The 23,358-nt window shown below is 37.9% G+C and overlaps 1 protein-coding gene, 1 long non-coding RNA gene and 1 other non-coding gene across 3 annotated transcripts; 1 reads left to right on the forward strand and 2 right to left on the reverse strand.

Moving 5' to 3' along the window:
* Positions 1–9,399: 9,399 nt before the first annotated feature.
* LOC131333698 (protein HAIKU1-like) lies at positions 9,400–11,464 on the reverse strand. The gene has a single exon (XM_058368368.1). The coding sequence runs from the start codon at positions 10,811–10,813 to the stop codon at positions 9,818–9,820; it is 996 nt and encodes a 331-aa protein (XP_058224351.1). The 5' UTR covers positions 10,814–11,464; the 3' UTR covers positions 9,400–9,817.
* A 5,325-nt stretch (positions 11,465–16,789) lies between these two features.
* Positions 16,790–16,874, reverse strand: TRNAM-CAU (transfer RNA methionine (anticodon CAU)). The gene is given in 2 exon segments: positions 16,790–16,825; positions 16,837–16,874. It is a non-coding gene; the product is annotated as a tRNA-Met (tRNA).
* A 1,498-nt stretch (positions 16,875–18,372) lies between these two features.
* On the forward strand, positions 18,373–22,251 carry LOC131333735 (uncharacterized). Its single transcript, XR_009201876.1, has 2 exons — positions 18,373–18,569; positions 20,794–22,251. It is a non-coding gene; the product is annotated as an uncharacterized LOC131333735 (long non-coding RNA).
* Positions 22,252–23,358: the final 1,107 nt, after the last annotated feature.

Raw genomic sequence — 23,358 nt, forward strand, 5'->3', positions numbered from 1 at the left:
ATTCCGCCGCGCCGGTCTCCCGAGTATCCTCACAATAGTTCCGCCGCGCCGGGTTTCCATTGGCACATAAAACATTGAATTTGGCATTGGCTCCTCTCCACAAATAACCAATCCACAATTCAAAACCCTCGGTTCCGCTGCTCCGAGTTCCCGAGTATCCCAAAATGGTTCCACGGCTCCGGGTTTCCATTTGGATTTTCGAAAATCATTAAAACAATTGCGGTGGCTCCTCTCCACGGATAACCAAACCACAATACATTCCTCGGTTCCGCCGCTCCGGGTTCCCGAGTATACCACAATGGTTCCGCCACTCCGGATTCCCATTGGGTTTTCAAAAAACACACCTACACCATACAATAGGCAAGTCCGGCCACATTGTGATTTCAAAACTACACTTTGTCTTTAACACACCCTAGGTGTCATGTTTCTACTTTCTCGATTTTTGTGTCTTGTTTTCATGCAACGACTCCGCGATAGGACTTTTCATATACGTAATCATAAATTATTCATTGTAATCTTAAAACTAAACTGGCAAGATCATCCAACTCTATATTAATCATCATGCTCGAACCACAGCTTAAAGCATAACGCCACATGTACGGACGCCTTTGGAGTGAAAATTACTTATACTTTAACACACAACAAGGCAATTAATTCTAAGGATGATGTATACATGCTCATAACCATCTTAAGATCAAAATACGTATACTTTCGATCAAGTTAATATTTCAAAATTCCGTTCTTTCCTCCTTCGTGGGAAGTTCAAAACAACATATATTTATTGAAGTAAAAGTCATTTGTTCAACATGTTCATGCCACCATTAGCAAAATAAATTTACTAGCTATCTTTCATGCATTTCGAATATTATAAGCAATTTAAACAAACTTTATATATACTTAGAGAGAGTAGTTAGGGATATTTTACATGATCATACAATTTTTATACTTAGAATTAATGAATAAGGAAAATCTATCGTTCTTCTTGGCGGTAGATACGGCTACTGTGACACCCCGTTTTTCGGTGGCCGGCGGTACTGCAGGATAGCAGGCTCCGTCCGGACAGGAGGGGGCAAGTCATGGTTTATAAGAAAAGATCCCTCCTACTTGTACAATGTCTTTTAAAGCCGTGAGGGCGAGCCAAAGCGCATAGGAACTTCACAATTAAGCGTGTTCATCCTGGGGTAGTCCAGGGAAGGGTGACATACTGGGAAGTTTATGGGCTTTGGGCGTCCAAAGTGGACAATATTGTACAAAGATGGAGCGGATCGTTACAAAAGGGTATCAGAGCCCCGCCCTGGGCAAAGTGGTGGGTAGGATGCGCTCTACTACCACGGACCCCAGGGGAGGTTGTTAGGCCTGTGCAACGAGGACGTTGCATCCCTAAGGGGGGTAGATTGTAACACCCCGCTTTCCGGTGGCCGGCGGTATTGCAGGATAGCAGGCTCCGTCCTGACGGGAGGGGACAAGTCATGGTTTATAAGAAAAGATCCCTTCTACTTGTACAAGGCCTTTTAAAGCCGTAAGGGCGAGCCAAAACGCATAGGAACTTCACAGTTAATTGTGTTCATCCTGGGGTAGTTTAGGGATGGGTAACCTACTGGGAAGTCTATGGGCTTTGGGCGTCCAAAGCGGACAATATTGTACAAAGATGGAGCGGGTCATGACAGCTACGGAAAAAGTAAGTACGTCGGACAGAGTAACTTCCTACGGTGAGCTTCTGGTAGCTTCGAAAGAGAAAGGTTTCTCTCGAAACTAGTTCTTGACTAAAACTACTAAACCTTTTGGGTCGAAAGGGTGGTTGAGTGGTGGTTTAGTGGCGGCCTAGGATGAGTTTCTTCAAGAAACTCAAGAACATTAATAACTAAATAAGAACAAGGCAAGAATACAAGACTTTCTAGAGAGAGAAGTTGAAGAATGGAAGGTGTGAGTTGAAGTAAAATTCTCGGCTTCCATTGGCAAGACTACTTCTATTATCCAAAGGATAAATTTTTCCCTAGTAATTATTGTCCAATAAATCCTTTCAAGCTTGTCATGCCTTCCATGACTTGTCTTTTCTACTTTAGGCCATAACTTAGGTTATTATAAAGGGTTTTTAGTCTATTCTTGTACTAGGAATGGCTTGCTTGGAAGAAAGTGTGGGCAGCGTGCCCTTCGGAATTTTCGGATTTCGAGACACGAGGGGCCCGGGTCGAGAGAGCGCGAGCAGGGAAGCAAGCGCTCGCAAAATACAGAGTTGCCACTCGGGTTTGAAGGTCCGACACCCAAGGAACCGTATTTCGAAGCACTTGCCGCGCTGTTTGATTTGAAAAAGTTAAGGAACCAGCCCGTCATAACCATATCTGGGTTCGGGAGCCAGGTTACGAGAGGAGAAGGGTTTTATGGTACCCCTCTCGCCCAATCCGGAGATCGGTCTCTACTTAGGCATTTGCGAAAATGTTTGTTTGCGATTCTGTTTGATTAATCAATTTTTTAGCCAATTAGGGCGGGGGAACAGTTAATCGGGGATTAATACTGTAACATGTTTGCAGGATGTGATAGATAGCATGGATGAGCAGTTAGTATAGGATGAGAACAGACTGCTGTGGGAGTTTAAACAAACTGGGAGGCCCCTGTTTTGGAGTGACGTGCGTAGGAAGAAACCAGCATGCACTGAACGAGTCACTGCATGCTGTTTACTCATGCGCGCACAACTCCAAGACACGCGCGCGCCGGTGAGCTCAAACCCACAGCTCTTATTCTCAAACCATCTGGGCTCTGGAAGGACCAGTGCACACCCAGGATAAACCACGCAGTTTATAGGCAGCATAATATACAGTTTAAAGGTTGTAAAGCCCTATAAATTAATAAAACACCCCATAAACAGTGTGGGGACAAAATAATGACCTAAAACTAAGCTACCCGTGCAAGGCCACTCACTGGTCAGAGGCATACTATCGCGCGAGGATGCGCCTTGGCGCACTGTCGCGCGATGGAGCCAGTCTAGCGCGCGATGGTGCGCCCTGGCGCGGACCAGTATTTGGTTTACACATTTCTGGGTTCTGGGACAGGTCCAGAATGATCCCAGGGGTACTCCAAAACAGAAGACATGCAAATTGAACTACGGCTAGCAATTTCTAACAAAGGAAAGCAGTAAACTGGTTATTAACATGCTCAACAGAGTGATCTATACACAAAATAAAGCACAAAACAGTAGGACACGAATCCCCACGTGGTCCATCGCGTGCAGCACTGGAGTGTCGCGCGAGAGAGTGGGACCATCGCACGCTGGTTCCTACCATGACGGTTTTTGAAACCTTGCCAGCTTTAGGACCAGAACTGGTATTGATTACCAGCCTTGGCCCTGCCGGCCCCCCTCAGGGATCAGAACAGAAAACAGAACAAAGGTAAGCTATACCTTCGGTTTTGAGTTTGAAAGGTGTTTGAACTTTGATATTTGAAGGCTTAATTGAGGAGTTTGAGTGGTAGAAGCAAAGAACAAGCTTTGTTCTTGGATGGTTGAAGTGTGAAAATGGAGGATTGTGAGTTTGGAAGAAAAGCACTAGAGCTTGTGCTTAGCCTTTCAATTTTTGAAACCCAAGGTGTATGGATCTTCTAGCCCTTCATGTATCAATTTTTTGAACCCTTTTAATGGAAGAAGAATGGGAGTATTTATAGGGATGGATGGTGATAAATCTGGTCGGTGCAATGAGAGGAGCTCAGCCAGTCCACGAGGCTGGCTCAGGTTTGCTTGGTGGCTAAGCATCCCAGCTGATAAAGGTGATGGGGACAGCTTTGACCATCGCGCGATGGAGTCAGTCTGGCGCGCGATGGTCAACGATCAAGCTTTGACTGTTGACTACCACCTGGTAGTTTGACCATCGCGCGACAGAGTGAGTCTGTCGCGCGATGGTGCGCCCTGGGGCACAATCGCGCGATGGAGTGACGCGCGTCCTGGCGCGGGATGGTTGCGCCCCAGAGCGCATCAGCGGGATTTTTGGTTTTTGAAGTGGCTTAGGCTAGGTTAGGTTCAAGGGTTTTGCAAACACTTAAAGCTCAAACACTCAACATTCCCGGGGTGTTCTTAATCCATTTCATCATCAGGAAATCAAATACCGTAAGTAAACTAATCTGGAAGCCCAGATTAGGGTGTCTACAGAAAGAACAAAAAAAAAGTCTAGAATAGGTTGTCATGTAGTACTTAGGAAGATTTGATGGAAGAAAGAATGGATGGTTTAAAGATTGGGTTAGTAAGTATATATATAAGGACAATGGTGGATAGATTTGACTTGGAGAAGTACATATGAATGGGTTGAAAGAATGTAAGAAAATCATGTCAATGTACTTTCCAAATTTTTCCCATATCTCTCCATCTTTCACTAGTACAAGGTACCTATATATATAACTTGAGTTGATGGAAGAAAATCTAAGATATCATGCTTAAAATAACCTATGAGGTACATATACCTATATATATAAGTACTTAGAAAATCTAGGGAAGTGACTTACTTTTATTACCTAAGGGACAAAATTTTTCCTAATAATTATTGACCCAAAGGTAAAGAAAGAGGAAAAAAAATACACTTGGAAGATATAATGAATTTTTAGTCTAGGGTTGGAAAGGTTCATAAGGTTCACCTAAGGTTAGGAGAAAGTAACTAAGTGAAATGGTAGTTAGGTTTTTCTAACTAATTGGTTGGAAACTAATCCTACTTGCCAAGTAGGATTTCTAGCCAAAAAATATAATTTAAAGATTTTATTTAACTCGCTAGGAAAATATACAAGTGCTTCTATAAGCATACTTTCCTTTAGAAAAAGACTAGATCGTCCGATGCGAAAATATATAATTTTTTAAGTCTCAAATCTAATTATGACGGGTTATTTGTAATTAAAAACAAATTTTTAAAAGAAATCCAAGTAATTAAAATAAAATTCACATTTTTTACGAAATTTTTATATACCAAAAATCAGGGTCGTTACACTCTCTCTCAAATTTGACATACACAAAGTTGCAAAACAAGAAAAAGGTAACAACCTATACGTTCGAAAACAAAGTGAGGTAGCAAAGTATGAAAACAAAGTGAAGGCTCCATTTGTTTTGATGTAAAATATTTTTCATGTAAAATGATTTTCAAAAAATAAATTTTAAACTTTTATTTTCTGGTATTTGCAGGTTAGCACATGAAAAATATTTTTAAAAACAATAGTTATTCAAATGTCCTGGGCAATTTATTTTTTGGTGTTTGGTTGACATTTGAAAAATCATATAAAAAGAAAGGCCACAAAATAATCAAATCTCAATGGCACCATTTTCAGAAATCAACAAGAGAGAGAGAGAGAGAGAGAGAGAGAGAGAGATTTGAGCAAAAGGGAATTGAACGTAGGTCAAGACTAGCAATAGAGGAAACTGAGTAGTGAGAATTACAGTAGAAGCCAACGGGTTCATTTTGAAAAATAACTTACGGAAGATTTAAGGGTAAGCCATTTTCATCCAATTAATATTTTCCTCATTTTTTATACAACCAAACACCGAAAAATAGATAAAATATTTTACTGAAAAACATTTTACGCCCAAAGAAACAAAACAGGCAGCCTCAATTTTAAACGATTCTCTCGGACACTGCAGAACCCTTCGTCCCTTGAGCCAACCGAAACACGACCCCCAAAAGAAAAGGAAAAGGGGGTTCTATTTACATTTCTTTACCTATGCACTTTTTTCCGGTCTAGACAACAAAAATACGTATACAAATTTTGTTTGACAACTAGTAGTATTATCCAGGCAAGCAATCAGCCACTGCCCACGTGAACCACAACCACCCCAACTACCAAGTCAGCGTCACTTATGTATAGTTTTGCTCCATACCTTGCAATGCTTCAAGCAATTGCTATGATAAATTTGAATCCAATGTTGCCTTTCAGGACCGAACATTTCAGTGTTCAAGCTCAAGCTTGACTAATGTTTGAGAACTTGAACTAGATTCAAGCTTATATGAACGAGTCGAGTTAGATTGCTCCTCAAGCTCAAAGAGGAAATTCAAAGCTATACTTTGATCGAAATCGAGAACTAGAGGAGACGCTTACAAACTGAACACAAAAAAAACACTCACATTACTAATAAGCTCGGCAATCAAAGATCCAAAATTTGGAGAAAAAAAAATTACTTTGAATATAAACATAAGTAGCGGATCAAAAAAAGAAAAATATAAACACAAGTTGGGTCCACCCCGGTGGGCCTGTTTTTCTTAATGGGCTGATTAGGCCCAATTTGGCTCCCTTTGTATTCTCTCGTTCTCTCATTTGAGAGGTGTGTGTTCAGAGTGAAAAGAGAGTGGGAAGGGAGCAGGAGAGAGAGAGAGAGAGAGAGAGAGAGAGAGAGAGGTGTTCCATTGTATTGAGAGGAGAGTGTGACTGATTCTCACCGGTGTAATTTCTCGATATAGTGAAACCCCTCCCTGTGGAAGTAGGCACGTTGTTTGACCGAACCACGCAAGTTTTCGGTGTTGCTCTTTCTTGTTTGTGCTCGTCTGTGTTTTGTGCTTGTGGCTGGTGTAGATTGGGGTCCAGCCGTGACCCAAAACTTACCGTAGTTTTCTAGACTAATGAAAAGTATTTTCGTATTCTATTGTGCTCATGAACCTACAATAGCAGAGCTTAAGCCCACTCAAGCACGGCTCAGTCCCTAATAAGAGTCTAGATTTGGCCCACGTTCATTCATTTAGCAAATAGATTGAGCTCAGACGATTCAAGTTCTTCATAAACATCTTCGTTTGTTTGCAGCCTTACTATTCCACAACTAGAAAAAGCATATCCTGATCATCGAGAATTTAAGCACCTGAATACAATTAAATGCATAGAAATGTATAATCCAAGAAAGGAGGGCGGATGCCATGAAATCGCTCGAAAAATAAATAGGACATGATCATCGTCACAACATGCCCTGCATGTCCATAGAACCCTAATAATCACATTATCCCAACCACAGGTTTGGTCTATTTTGCTCTGATTGAGCAACGAGCCAAACTCTGCCCGTAAACCAGTATCAAGTCGACAATATGTGACTCAATGAGTTCCCCACGTGTGTTGTTCATCCATCTATGAATGCAAACTTTCCTACAAAAACATTGCCATGACACAAACCAAAGCTTTTGATCAAATTAAGATGTCGGATGAGCAAAGAAAACAAGGTTCATATACCTTCGACAACAACAATGCCAAGCTAAGGAAACTAGGGGACAGTGATTCCAAACTTGATTGATCAAAATACCTTGTTTCCAAATATAGAGAGGAAATTAACCTTAGAGAACGCCAACACAAGAAAACTTTATAAGCTAAACAAGATGTTGGGATTGATTGCATTATAACAACGTTCATGAGAAAAACAATGGGATAAAATAATGTGATTTGATAATGAACTAGAGGCTAGCTGCTTCATGTTAAACCACAGCAGCACTGAAGTATAAGCTCATTGTTAATGTAATGCTGCTCTAAAAGCACGCACGACCACCCATTCCAGCCTATGTACAAAGCGGAAAGGAAATGAAGGAGAAATATAAGAAATTACGCCAAGTTTCAGCAATTATAACATCATCAGGTAGAAATGAATCAAACAAACTCAAGACATGAACGTTAACAGATAATTAGATCTTAAGTCAAAACTAGCTTAGAACCTACTGTACAACCTAAAATAAGAAACAAAAAGATAATAGAACGTATTTTTGAGGTCTACAAATACATACAAGTTGATGTACTATCATTTAGAAGTTGCCAACGGCGACCAAGAATCATCAAAATAAGGTCAAAACAAACCAAATTTCATGCAGAAGCGTTTTGAGTTTCCAAATGTGCAGAAGGTTTTAGTAAAATAAGATTAACAGAGAAGCAATAACAAGAATACTAACTACATTCAAAGAGGAACAAGGTAGAAGAAGTCTTTTGGGCAAACAAGTAACAAATTAAGAACAGGTTTCAGTGAAGGTTAATACGTATAAGAACCTGATGATTCATAAACAAAATGTTTAAATGGTTACTGACAGAAGGGCTTAGCCTTATAAGAGAAAACATAACATAATAAGCAACAGCAACGTTTATTTCTCTACACTTCTGTATCTTTCGTCTTCTCGTTGCTACTTCATATGCTCTAATAGCTTTACCATATTGTTGCTTCAAATCTTTTTCTGAACGACAAAGTAAGGCAATAGATTTTGTTACATATTCCTAAATCCAGCTGTACAACCAATGTCAGAATGTTTCTGTGTTACAATATGATTTCTGTGGAAACAGCAGAATTCCCTTTTCCATTGATATTTCCTAGAAAATGGAAATGTTGTCTTTGTAGAAGGAAATTTTTTTACTTGCCGTCTTAGCAAGCAGGCATTACTTTCTGAAGGATGATGAAACAATAGCAATTTTTAACAAATATCCATGAACCAAAATAAGACTACTAAGAAAAAGAACACACCAGAAATGGGACATTGAATGAAAGATACAGGCGAATAAACCATCAAAGCATTAGTTTGCAACCATAAGCTATAGCATATAAGGCATAAATGATAGAACTACCATAAAAATTGAGAGGAAAATTCTCCCTGAAGAATTCCAGGTAGTCACATACACAGGAAAAGATGTAGGAAACAGTCACTGACTTACTATTTCAAGATTCCAATTGGCAGCCACAAAATGATTGCCAAGCTTTTTTTTTCCTTTTTCAGACAACATATTCTCAGGATAACTACCAATCAATAATTGCCACTACCTGCAGAAGATTGTGTTCAAAATTCCATTCGTAAGATACTGTCAAAGCATATTTCATTTATTTTACCGAGGAGCTCTTAAGTCCATATCTGAAAGCCACAATGAAAGAGACTTCGGCATGAAATCATAGCCAAATCCTTATCGAATGGCCCGCACGTGATAGACTTATACCCATCAATGTTTTGCAGGAGAGTACTAAAGAAATTGATCAGAAAAAAAAACAAAAAACAAAAACAAAAACAAAACAAAACAAAAGAACAAGACAAATCAAATCAAATCAAATCAAATTCAAAAGAGTACCTACATTTGTCTCTTTACCATCACAGAACCCTTTAATTAAAATAAGTATATGTCAATATCTACAAGTAAAAGCGAGTTCAATCTTCAACTACAAAGTATGTAATCATTTGCTTGAAATTTTGGAATTTGATTTCCATAATCCGAATATGAACATATTATTATTGTCCCCTTAACCACCACCCAATAAATGGTTGTTAGAAAGATCAATATATAATTAACGTCCATTACACCAGCAATGAGCAGAGCTTCGAGATAGATATGGTTAGCAGTTAGCAGCTTAAGGCTAGAGTCCATAGCAATGCAGATGTGATAAAAATGAGCAGAACCATAAACATTGAGATTCTTCCAAGTTCCAAGGGCCAGTCAAAAGAATGATCGAGTTCCAACTAATTAAAATTTGATTCACATGAAAACAAGTACTCATCAAGCAGAGTAATAAAATTTGCAGTCTATTATACTACCTCCTTATGATATAACATTGTCGACAGCTCAAAATATTTTGGATGAGTCTCCGACCATCACTAAACAACCTAAAGTTAAACTACGCCAACGCCAAGGAAATAACAAACTGCAGCTGTTACATAATCAACATTTAAAACGAGTCTTCGTACTTGTATTGACAAAAAAGTACTAAAAGGAAAGAAAATGGAACTACGTACTTCTTCCAAAGCCAGTATACATCCGACTTTCTACAGGTGAAAGCTTCAATGTGAAGGAAGTTAGTCACCACGAAGAATATCATCACCGAGAACCAAGCAGGGGGGCCACAAACCGTTTACAGCTGTCTAGTCTATGGATCCCTCCATCCTGGACTTGAGATAGGGAAAAATCCTGGAGACGGAAACCCAATTCCAGGAGACAATGGAGGCTGAGGCCCAGGACCTAAAATCCCTGACTGATGATGAGCCATGGGAGAAAAGGCAAAATTTGGTGTCAGCTGTGGAGGAAAATGATACCCAGGGGAAAGCAAGGGATAAGGCGACCGCGGAGACAACAAATTTAAGTAACCACTAGGCGATGGCAAAAGGAACTGAGAAGTTGGAGAAGGTAAAAGAGGAGGGGGAGGACCATTCATACGGGGAGATGGAATAGAGGGCGCAAGTGGGTAAGGAAGTAAAGCAGCAGACGTCTGTGGCCTATCTGGAATTTGACCAGAAACATGAGACTGCTGTTGAAATTGAGGTTGTGGCTGAAATTGAGGTTGAGTTTGAGGTTGGATTTGCCTTGGTCCCGAATCTATAATAGAGTTTTGAAGGTAACGCATATAAGCAGAGATAGGAGACTCAGCTGTATTTCCCCAACCCGAATTAAGTGAACTAAACCCATCACCAGGTGTTAAGGGTAACATTGTGGGTGACAATTGACCAAACTGATTAGGTGATCTAGCAAAGGCATTACCATAAGGAACCGGTTGCATGGACATAGGGGGAGGGTGTGGTGGAGCTGGATGATGATGATGAATGGGGATTTGGGGTCGGTTCATGGAAGATAAAGGAGGAGGGCGAATCCTCTGCAACCGCACGCTCGGAGGTTTCGGAGGGTTGTGGGGAGGCCTAGGCAGTGGTTCGTGTGATGGGGAGCCTGTCAGCTGCTGAACGAAGTTGCGGAAATCGTTCTTGTTGATATTGAATACCTGAGGCTGAGGTTGTTGTTGCTGCTGCTGCTGCTGCTGCTGCTGCCTATTCGTGTTCGAAACGAAATTGGGTTCGTGCAGGGGGCTCTTTCTTATGTTTTTCCCCATCTTGTTCACACCCAATTGCTCACTATGCTTATTCCTATTATCCATTTTCCACGAAAGCCTTCAACTTTAACCAGCTTGAGAATCGAAAAAACCGAATTTCCCCCCTCTCAATCACACAAATTCTAGAAGAGTTATCAACGAACGGTACGAATCAAGCTTAGCTAAAGCACCAGAAGCAAAACCCTAAAATTGGAAAATTGAAAGAAGCAGAAAAAGCATACCCTTGTCTCGGCTCCGCCAAACCCTAGATCAAATCAGTTCATATACCGTCACGAAGTTCGAAATTCCAGCCGGCGCATAATCAGCAGAGCAACATAACTTTCCAAAGAAAAAGAAACAACTTTTTTCCCCAGAAAATTGACTAATTCTCACCAATTTCAAAACCCTACAGCTTCGATTTTTTTTCCCCCTCTACAGAATAGGAGCAGCTAGAGAGAGAAATTACTTAAATGGAAGGGGGAAATTGAAAGGGGGGTTAAGAAGATTACGACTTGATTGGCGGAGAGTGACGTCACCGATGACGATACGCGGTTTGCTCCTCTGTAAAACGAGTTGAAGTTTCGAAGGGGACGGAGACGGAGACGGAGACGACGACGGGGGTGGGGGAAGACAAATCCTCCGCGGCTAACGTGGGGCGTCGGTCAATGGGGGAAGTGGAGATGACAAAATGTGCCATGAGGGATACGGTAATGGGGGAAAGAAAGAAGGGAATAATGATTTGTTTGGTAGGTGTGCGACCTCAGTGGAGCCCACTGGGCCATGGGCTTTGACAATTCTGGCCCTCTCTGCAAGTTGGACCTTGGGGTTGGTTTTCAAAATAAAGTTAAAAAAAGAAAAAGAAAAAAAGAAATTGGGGTTAGCTTGAGGACCTTATAGTCACATAATTCTTCAAAATACTTTGGATTTTCGCTCTCAATCCTTGTATTGTGCTCGCATTTTCAATCCTCTCTTTCGCGAATTCTATTATATTAGATTGGGATGTGTTTCGAACGCGCTTCACGCTCTCGCTCAAACACACACGCGCAAATTACGTGACTTCTTTCCCTCTGGGCTAGTTCACTTTGGACCATTAGTATACTATTTTCGAGCCTACAATAATGACCAATTAAAAAGACTGTTGATTTTGTCATTCCTTTTTTTTGTTAACGTCACTCCTCTGCAAGTGTATTTTTACAAAAATAAGCTTGCAAGGGAGTGGCGTTAACAAAAAGGGAGTGACAAAATCAACCGTTGGGTGTAATTTTGAAATGCATTAAATCTTATAAAAAAAATTGTCCAACACTGTATTGCTACGCATTAACATATTTATCTAAATCTTAATGCAGTTGGAAATTCTATCAAATGGTATCTGATCAACTTGATTTTGTTTACGTGGCCAATGTTTTTGAGCTCCAAAAAGTAAACAAGTTTGATCATCGTCCTGAGCTCAAAAAGACCCCACAAATGAACCTGAACCAAATTGGAGGGCAGTCCCAGTAGGAGGGAATCAGGGATAGCCTTTAATATAAAAGTCTTATTAAAAGCACTTACAAAGTGATTTTATTTATTTATTTAAAATATTAGCGAAAAGCTTTTTGATAGTAATTGTAGATAATTACTTCTTCTTTTTTTGGTACATGATAATTACTTATGTTATTTCTGTAGCTTATTTGACTTTGAGATCATTTTAATTTTAATTTATAGCCTTTTTTTAACTTATTTAAATTTGACAAAGTTATAGATGAACCAAAAACGCTGATTTCAAACTACCTATATATGAGCCTTAATGATAATTTAGATCTAATTATCCATTCTGTAACTTATTGGGTGGGCTGGTCCAGGTTTGGGCCGGGTCTTGAGTGTTTAGACTGTTTTTGATTTATTTGAGTTTAGGTTGAGCGTAATGTTTTTTTGTTATGGACCCTATAGACCTTTGGGTAATTGGGTATTTTGGGCTTTGTCTTTGAGGTGTTTTATCCAACTATTTGTTGAATCCCCTTTCCATTTTCCTGTTTTTAATAAAATTCATCTTTTGCCGATAAAAAAAAAAATTGTAAAAAACTACACCAAACATATTTACATTAACTTATACTAAGTCTTTTTAGCAAATAATAAAAATACTAATTTATAAATTGTAATAAACGGGGTCAAAGCAATATCATGTTAACCCATATATTGTTTTATTTTGTTTCTTAAAGGAGTCAATAGAAATCATGTTAAACTAAAGCAGTTGGTATTCACAGTTGGAATTGTTATTTGGCATTAGCTTTTCGTTGGAGTATTTAAGCTTCTTGATTATTGAGTTAATTTGGTTCGTATAATCTCGACAATATTTTATGCGGACTGGTCTGGAATTAATTACATAAAAAGTAGTCCAAGTTACTCTACTTGAATTTACTTGATTTAAAAACATTTATCAAATTGTCGAACACGCGTATTCAAGCTAAGCACGAACACTCGTTCAACTTTTCAATAAATCTTGAAAACTTATTATTTGACTTATTGTTAAATAGGGTCGCTTTCCGTGTTCAAATTAGATTTTGAACTACCACGTTCATAACTTAAACTATTGTCAAGCTCTGGTTGAATTTATCATATACACCTTAATTTTTAGTGGAGAATCACATTAGAAAGTCACATATACCATATCATTGAGGTGGAGGTGAAAACATGGGACCAATGAAGCTACAATGTTCATGGAATCGGTGTCTTGTTACTAATAGCAAGGGCAGAACCAAGAGTCTAATCTACTCTAGGCTAATCTAAAATTTAAATATGTGAACTAAAAAGATTTTTATAATTAAGAATCTAGCAAACTTGAACAAAAATATGTAAATATTCAAAAATAAACAAAAAAAAAGTTTAAAAAAAAAAATAACCGTACACTATTGAACTAGTGGTACCATACTGAAGTTGTGCCCTACGTTGTTTTAGAGATCAGTAGAAATCATTTATTATCGAATTTGAGCCGATATTTTCAACAAATTCTCTTTCAATGAAGATAATCATATAGGATGGGTTGGGCTACAAAAAGAAAATCAGATGGACTAAAACTTATTGGGGTAAAATTTTACGTATAAACTTTTCACTTTTTTTAACCTCACCCGGGCTATAGCCAACCTTGAATGCATATACTTCCCCACTTGGCTAATAATAAATGTATGTCCTCCATGATGTCACATGCTCGAATTTTATGGACAAACCTTGGGCCACTGGAGGGTTCTTCTGGTCGTTAACTTCAATGTTCCAAAATTAGTTGAGAGCTGGCTCGAACATCTGATTATCAAAAAAAAAAAAATCAAACTATAGCGAAACTATAACCTGAGAGTATTTTAATTAATTAATTGACTTTGAAACATAGGGTTTAATAAAGTCATCCAACATTAGGTTAAGAGTCAAATTCCAGTGTAACCCTCCCACATTGGATTCAAAATCTGTGTTTATGTGTGTGACGGGGTTGTAAGTTTCTTGAGTCAAACTTTACCTACCCAGTAATGATACTCACACATATGTTTTTGCACATATCTTGTACATACATTTTACAGAAACCCTCCAAAAAATATTTTAAAAAAGATGAGCGGTTCGGATCATTTTATGAGACCCTGATATGGGCCCCACAAAAATATATGCGCAAGATATGTGCAAAAACATATGTGCAAGTAGCATGGTTGCCCTCTTGATCGGTTGCGTGGCTAACGAATCAAGTTTTGCTTTTAACTGGGCAAATTTCATTGATCTTCTCAGGTCCAGATAGAGGAAAGAAATACAAGTCGTTGCATGCGTTGCCTCTTTACAGTTGACATGCACGTGTAACAGCCATTTTACTTTTGCAAAGAGCGACAAATTGATTTCGTCAAATGGCGTGACTGCAGGAAAATCAAAGAGAGATGAAAAAATGCTTCCCAGTTCCCACCGTTCTCTTTCTTTATAGAAAGCCCGTTTGTTAACCGGACTAGTAGTTCTTGAGAATTAGGTAAGACGGGTGGATAAGAGGATGATATGGTGAAAGGCGACGTTAATTAAGAAATGGATCCGGAGATTCTTCTTTTTATACATGGGTTTGGTTGATAGTTCATATGGATGGATAAAATAATAAAATTGGGCGAATGATGCAAAAAGGTGCATGACATATGATCACTTGCTTGCCCTTTCAAAATTTCCTTTTAATATTCAAGTTTTGGGGTGGGAACTGGGAAGGGGATAAAGGGAGGCTAATTATGGACAGGATTGGAGGAGGTGGCTATAAATAGTCCTAATGCAGAGGGACTAGTTATTTCCAAAGATTAAATAGTTCGTGCGTGCGCCTATCAAATATCGGATTAGCTAGTCCGGGCATGTATAGTTTATCCAACCAATTTAATAGTCCAATTAACAAACAAGTCCTTAATATACTCAAGCCTAATTCAATACCGTTCAAGTCCCGCTAAGATCCGGTAAACCCAAACCTAACATTGGCTTACGATTATTAGTTATATACGACCTGAGCCTCAGAATGGTAAGCGCAGCTCAAATGACCAAAATCGAACCTGATTGGCTAGTATGATATGAAACATCATGTGTTCCATGTGTTCTCCGTAAGAATTTCTTAGATATATTCCAGTGCAATGAAATGACACATATTTGAATTGAATCACACTACTTCTTCTTCTTCTTCACTTAAAAACTTCTAATTCTCTTACTTTGCACAATGAAGGGGTTCTTGTAGACGTCAACCCAAATGTTTTACTACCAGTACCTAAGCAAGTAATTAAGAAAACTAAATAGATGTTACCAAAGAATTAAGGAAATTGATATTCGCGCTCCCAAAATTACTGTTGGCGCTCCACTTATAACATGAAGTTACTAGTAACTTCATGAATAAAGTAGAGCGCCATCAGTAATTTTGAGAGCGTGAATATCAATTTCCAGAATTAATTGCGTGAAATAAAAGTTGGCTCTCCGCACTATTATACCCTCCGTCCCAATTTATTTGTCCAATTTTGACATATGTGCTCTTCAAAAAATTGTCTATATCTCACGATCCATAATATTTTACATAATTTCAAAAACATTGTATTATAGACCTAATCGAGATCTATCAAACAAAATCCATATTGCATATACAAAATATTATATACCGAAACATATAAATAATTTTGTAGGAGGTCCCAAATAGTGAAAAGTGACAAACAAATGGGGACGGAGGAAGTACTTCGCTGTTGTGAGGGAAACTTAATTTTTTTTGGGAGATTGGACTGGGCCAAATTTACAGCCTACATTTATTTCACCTCTCTTCTTCTTTTCCCTCTTATGGCAGTGGGCTTGACCCATATATCTTCCAAGTGATGTTCAAATCCAATAATGTTGACATACATGCATCTAACACTTCCGAACTCGTTCTTTCTTTCTTCTTCTATTTTTTAAAAGAAGAAAGAGAAGAACTTCTTCTTTCAAATCAGCGCGCCTCAAATATATAGTAATAGTATATTTTCAGCAATTACTCTTTTTTTTAGATATGATATTTTCAGCGACAACTTACAGTATCACAAAAAACTTTTGTGACAAATTTTCAACTGTAGTGACAACTTTTGGCACAACTACAAACTATTTTCTTGTTAGGCCACTGATTTAATAACCCATTTATTGATTGATTGAACACGTCATCTAAAAAAATGCACCGAATTTCTAATACCTGTGCAGGAGTCGCGGCTAGAGTATCGGTTTTTCTACTGGTACGGTACATACTAGTACCGGTGAGATACCGGGTATCGTTTCGGAGGTATCGCTATTAGTGTTATTTTCCCACATAAAAAATGTATTAGTATAATGTACACATTTATTAAAAAGAAAAGTAGTCTGATATTTGAGCCGAAACAATATTAAATGTGTAGGGTTCCGAATTTGGACAATACCGATATGTACCAGCCGATATGGGTACGAGATTCAAAAGCTTGGATAAAACCTCTTTTTGTCCTCAATCAGATGTCAAAGAATATGAAGAAAAAAAAAAAAAAAAGTGAGCTAAAGAACGAGTACATATTAGTACTAGGTAAAAAGAACAAATGGGGTGAGAGAGGCTCGAACTCTCGACCTCAGGATAACTCAGAAGCTATGAGACCTACGCGCTAGCCAACTGCGCCACCACCCCTGTTGTTCCCTCTTGCGAGGGAAATTATTTATATACTCAAGTCTCACGTGTCCATCTCAGGTACTTCGTTTTTTATTTTGATCGGACAGGTAGTTCTTCGAACCATGGAGAAAACGAATGGAGAGAAATTACTACGTTGCTTTTAGCCTAGATTAGTCCGGTTGGTTGGGAGTTTAATTCTCTTATAATCGATCGGGTTTCATTTTTTCGGATCAGTCGCAAGAAAATAGCAATTTTTGTGAATTTTAGTGAATCGTCTCTTTTGAATGGATCGAAGAGAGGATTAGTTGAAAGGCAAGCTGGTCCGAACAACTTACCATCAAACTAGTAAAAAACAAGAAATTAGGCTCCGTTCTTATGAATTTAACTTAAATCTGAAAATTTTGTTTTTATTTGATTTTTTTTTGCTAAAAATAGTTATTCTCAAAATACTTGGGTAAAAATTTTAAAAAAAAAATCTACTTTTCTGATTTTTCTCTCAGTAACCCACAAAATATTGACGCAAAACTAATAAATAAGAACAAAATTCGCAGATTTATTAAATTAAGTTAAGGAAAATTTTCAAAATAACACCTGACCTTTCACACAAATCACACACAAGCATCTGACCTTTTAAGATTATCAAAAAAACACCTGACCTATTTAAAAACTCATCAATTTTCCACCCGCCGTTAACTTCCCATCCAAAACAGACGGAAATGCTGAAAATGTGGATTTTGGCACGAATATTGGCAAAACAAGATTAAGGCTCATTTTGGCAAAACACAATATTATACTTATAAACAAGATTAAGGCTCGATTTGGCTTTAAAAGTCAATTAATAACTTAATTTTTATTTTTATTCAGAAGAAAAAAAGCGCAATTGTTAGTTTTGGGTCAAGACGAATCAATAAGTCACAAAAATTACTTAACTTTTCAATCCAAACCCACCATAAATAAGGAATCAAGCTTAATTTAGTAATTAAATATCCATAACTATGTAGCCAAATAAGATTACTCTGTATTAAACAAAGGAAAAGGCAAAAACAAAAAACATAGAATAGTCATGGCCTCATGGGTGGGTAGAAAAGTGACTAAGTTAAGTAATTTTTGTGACTTATTGATCGTCTTGACCTAAAACTAACAAATGCATTTTTTTTTAATAAAGAAAGACAAAAATTAAGTTATTAATTGACTTTTAAATTTAAATCGAGCCTTAATCTTGTTTATGAGTATAATATTGTGTTCTGCTAAAATGAGCCTTAATCTTGTTTTGCCAATATTCGTGCCAAAATGCAAATTTTCAACATTTCCGTCTGTTTTGGATGGAAAGTTAACGGCGGGTGAAAATTTGATCGGCTTTTAAATAGGTCAGGTATTTTTTTGATAATTTTAAAAGATCAGGTATCTGTGTGTGATTTGTGTGAAAGGTCAAGTGCTATTTTGAAATTTTCCCTTAAGTTAATGAGAATGTAGCCTTAGTAGTATTTTTTAGGCACGTATAGTCGGTCCTCACATTTTCATCGGCCCCAATTTCCTCCGCGCCCTTCTCTCTCTCTCTCTCTCTCTCTCTCTCTCTCTCTCTCTCGTAAACAATTCAAGGCTCAACCGGCTCAAATCTGCCGTTTGGGTTGCTCTCCGCTTCTTCTTCACTCAACCGATCAAATCTTCCCAGTACATCTAAAACCCATTTCATTCAAACCGCTCACCCAGAAGGTACTATTCTTTTCGCCCTTATCGGTTTAGCTCTTGTTGTTCTACACATGCACAGGTTTATCCTTCTGTCTGTTTTTGTATTAAAGATTGTAAATTTACTGCTCAACCCTTCATTGCATTTTGTGCCATTATCATAAATGGGTTTTGCTCTCTATGTGCATGTGATTGATTTCTTCTTTCCTTTTCTGTTGTTAAAATAGGACTTTGTAGGGGGTTATTTCGTTTGGTCATATTGTAAGCATTGTGGGTTTATGGCATGTAATGGTTAACTTAATAGGACAATCAAAGTTATGTTGGTCTTTGATGATTGATTCATTAATAAATGGGTTTTTCACTCCCTTTAGGCTTTCACACTTTTTATTGGATTAGCAATTTAGCATCAATTTGATCCGAGTAACTACGATAGAGTTTACGACCAGGGCTTCTAGCTCAGTTTGTTGTGTACCATTACTTAGGTGCTGAGAGGTTCTGGGTTCGGGATGATGGAACAACGTCGATAACCCTTGGTCTCTTGTAGTAATCTAATTTAATTAACATATTAATATCCTACCATTTGGCACAAAAAAAAAAAAAAACCGAGATAGAGATTATTTAATTATTTTTTACCTCCCGAAGATATCATTCCATGGCCTCCCTTTCACCCCCACAGTGTCATGTGATTTGGGTATAATAAGCATACTGGGTTGGGATTTGTGAAAAGTGTTGAGAACTAGAGTTGAACTAGTATTCAAATGTAATTGGTACAGAAGTGAAAATGGCTTACGGTTCTTCAAATATTTTCGCGTCTAAGATTACTTCTAGGATCACATGAGCAGCTTGTTTGAGGCGGTCATTATGCTGGAAGTTCTGAAATTTATATGTAATCGGGTTCGCTTATGTACCTTTTTATGTCAAAAAGTTCAATACTCTTTGGCTCTTTTCATATCATCACAATTCTCAATTTCCTTTTTATTTATATGTAAAACGTTGAGTTCCCTATCGACCATTGTACATAGACTCCACTCAAGTATCAGTGTTAGGATTTGTGGTTGAATGTATGTCCAGGCATTATATCTCCCTAAAACCTAATCTTACTATCCAGGTTTTGGGATATTTAGTTGAGATTTGGGTCAATATATTGCCTGAAAGACGCAAAATGTATTACTTACTGATGTACTTGATTCTAAATGGAGTTTATGCGAAAAGGAATTTCTGTCTTTCATCCTTGAGGGTCTAGAAAAAGGTTTTATTGTTGTCTATGAGGGTACACATCTGCGTAGGGGTGGTCGGCTATCGCATATATCCTACAACTCGTACCATTACCCTTTGTCATATCTAGCGGATAACGGTGAGCTAGAAGAATAGAAGTGTCTATGTAGCAATGGCTGTTGCTAAAACATGTTTCCAAGATAAAAATAAGAAATTCAGCATTCCTGTATATTGATGTTTGATTTCTTTTAGAGCTCAACAAAGGCACAAATGTCAATGGGCATGTTGGGTTGCATGAGTGTTGTTCTCTTTAGGATGCTTTATTGTCTTTGATATCTTAACCATCTCAATGGATATGTTTATAACTTTATATCCTCCTTGTGTACATTAACTCTTCTAAAACGTGAAGTATCTGCATAGACACATACACTTGGTTTGTTAGTATAGTGTGAGGATTGAAAAATCAATTGTATGAATCCGCAAGGGTAGTCCGACATTCTGCAATTTGCCATTCTTACATGGTTTCAGAGGAATCAATCAGTATTCAACTCTAAGTATTCCCTTCTCTTTTCAATTTTTCCTGTGATCTTAAATTGCAACACCTTTTGCGATGCATTGACACTAGCTAAGCCGATCAAATATAAACCGGGAAAACTGAGCCAATCAAATAACTGGCTGGAAAAATTGGTTCAGTTTGGTTTTCTTAGAGTATTGGTCCAGTTTAGTTTTGAAATTTCAAAATAGTTGAAACCGGGTTGGTTGTTCAGAGAATTTCCAAGTGAAACCGTATTAAATGGAATCGAACCATTATCTCTTATAACGCTTACTAAACCTAATAACCAGTCATAGTCTAGTTGTAATATGCATCTCACTGGATTTGTATTTACTTTGTTTGAAGTTGGTTATTTAAAATCCTTGTGTCATACTTCTGTGATCAATAACCCTATTTTAACCCTACTTTTATTTTGCTTGCTTGTTTGGAGATGTTTACTCGTTTCTGGGATTAAAATCAATAGTTTGTTTCATTTGTTTGAAGTTGGATCAGGGCCTTTGGAACTATTTATTTATTTTTGATCAGCAAGGGCCTTCGGAAATCTTGCTTCAAGAGCTTTTGAATTTATATACTCATGCCCCTCAAGAAAGTTGGATTTTGTGCAAATTTTGGCGTACTTTTTCTTGACATCTATTTTGTTACTATTTGTTCTCCAAGACCTAATAAACTGCATAAACTGGACCACGTTGAAGTTACAAGCTAGACCGAAAACAAACTTGCCTAGTTTGATTTCGGTTTTATACATGACTGTCATCCTTTTGTCCCTATTTTTGATGGGTTAGAGCTAACTTTCAGTGGTAAGAAAAATTATTGTATGTTTGTAATAAAACCACATTTTAGTAGGAATTGCTGCTAGACCCTCGTCATAAGAACTTATGAGTGCAGGTGCAATAACCCCTATTTGAAATGGAAATGGGCAGAATATGAATACTTTCGCAACGAAAATCAGTTTTGTAATGGAGCCTCATGATCATGATGAAAGAGACCATGCAAAAAGCAATAATGACGTTATGGCCCTTCGTTTGAAGAACCGAGAACGTCAACGAAGATACAAGGAACGAAAGCGTCTTGAAGCTGACATGAAGAAGGCACCTACCATAAACAGCTCAAAGCCACTGCTTTTGGAGATGCATGTGAATAGGATTCCCAACAACTTAGTAACCACTGTTCGTCGTCGGCGAGATTGGAAAAAAGATGCAAGAAGGGCCCATGCAGTTAAAGAACAAGAAGTCAAATTGAATAACGTTGTTGTTGCTGGTTTTTCCTCAGCCAATGAAAGCCAATTAACCTTGTTGACCTCTGGATCTAAAGCAAACCAACCAATACAAAGTGAAAGAAGATTTACTCTCAGCAGAAGACATTGGAAAGCAGATGCACGGAATGAGAGAAACTGAAGTTGTTGCTGCACGATTTATTTTACATGGGTAGGGTCGATGTTTGCAGAGAGATGTAAAAATATCAACTGATTGCAGACTAGAAAACAACTAATTTGGTGTGAAGATGCCTAAGGTGGTAATCGTCGCTGAACTCATGATGCTTTGGTGAGTGTGGGGAAGCTTCGAGTACGAGATGTTTGTGTTCTATTCTTTTGATGACTTTCTACTTGCATGTGTGGTTTAGATATGTGGAGGTGGTGAAGAAGTCAATGACGCGAAAAGTCAGGTCTGTGGTTGGGAACCATTAGAGAAAATATAGTGTTGTAAGTTATGACACGGTGATGCTAGTAGGAGTATTGCACTTTCATGCATGTCTGAAAAGCTCAACATTCCTGAACTTAATTCAGAAGCAGTGCTTCTTTATTGTACATTTGCAAGCTTAATCTATTGACAGGTTCGTATATACATAGATATGTTAAAAAGTCGATAATCGACTGATGAACTATATGACATCCCTTTGCATTTGCATCTTGTTACAATCATTATTCGGAAACTTTTCAAAGAAGTGTTTTCCTGTCTATCCGCCTGAATAGAAATCCTGGGAGCACTAGCAGTGTGGTAGATATAGTTATCGATGCTCGAGATTACCCAGCATAACTGTAAAAGCAGGGACGCGGGGATGAGAAATGGTTGTTAATACTTGTGGTTATGGTTCTTTTTGTGAAAGTTAGAACCAACAGTATTCGTGTTGTTTGGGCTTTTATACTCAGAAAACATTTGGTCCCTATATCTTTTATGCTTGATCACTCTTGTTCAAATCCAAAGCTATAGATGTTCAACTTTGTGGTACAAATGCTTGTCGAGGTGGTTTAGTTGGTGGTGGTGATAGCTTTCGGTTCAATTTTGTTGGATAATTTTGTGAGATCACAATGCACAAAAGCTAGAGTTGGAGTCACAGTGCTTGCATACTCCTATTTCCTTTAGACGTTGCTGTAGGAGTGTTGTGCAATTGAGTACAAGGTTTTTCTGATACTGTATTGATTTGTTAAGATTGTAGATTTTGCGTGTAAGCTGGCTCAGACACTTGGTTATCAAAAAACAGATTATAGATTTCACCCATACATAATTCTCCTTCTTAAGCACCAATCTAGAATTGTAGCAGGAGCCCTAATATTTTCAACTTTTCTTACCTGAAGATAAAAGGGTTTTTTGAGTTTCACAGATAGGTTTGGTTCTTGAATCATATCTGTACAAATTTTTTAGGTTTACTACAATAATCAAACCAAATCTGATATATGTTCATTCCATTCTAACCAAATTTGATCTATCCTCACTCCTAATTCGCGTTGCTGCACTTTGCAATAGAAAGTCTAGTGATGTAATCTTGCCTGTTCGTTTGATTGTTTATGTTTCATAAGAATGTCAAGAAGAAGAACACTTAAGTTGGCGTACAAAACTTTCATCACATCTCTAACCATTTTCTAACTCTAAACAATCGATTCATATTTACACCATTGTGAAATGTTAACCAAAATATCACAAAGTACAAGAACGACGTTAGCGCAAAAGAAAATACGAGCAATCAACGAACTAGCAAACAAATGCATCTAACCAACATTACAAACAAGATGAAAACAATTACATAAGAGATCGACAGCAACAATATGGGTGC

This window comes from Rhododendron vialii, chromosome 7a, assembly GCF_030253575.1.
Source record: "Rhododendron vialii isolate Sample 1 chromosome 7a, ASM3025357v1".
In the NCBI taxonomy this organism is placed as follows: Eukaryota; Viridiplantae; Streptophyta; class Magnoliopsida; order Ericales; family Ericaceae; genus Rhododendron; species Rhododendron vialii.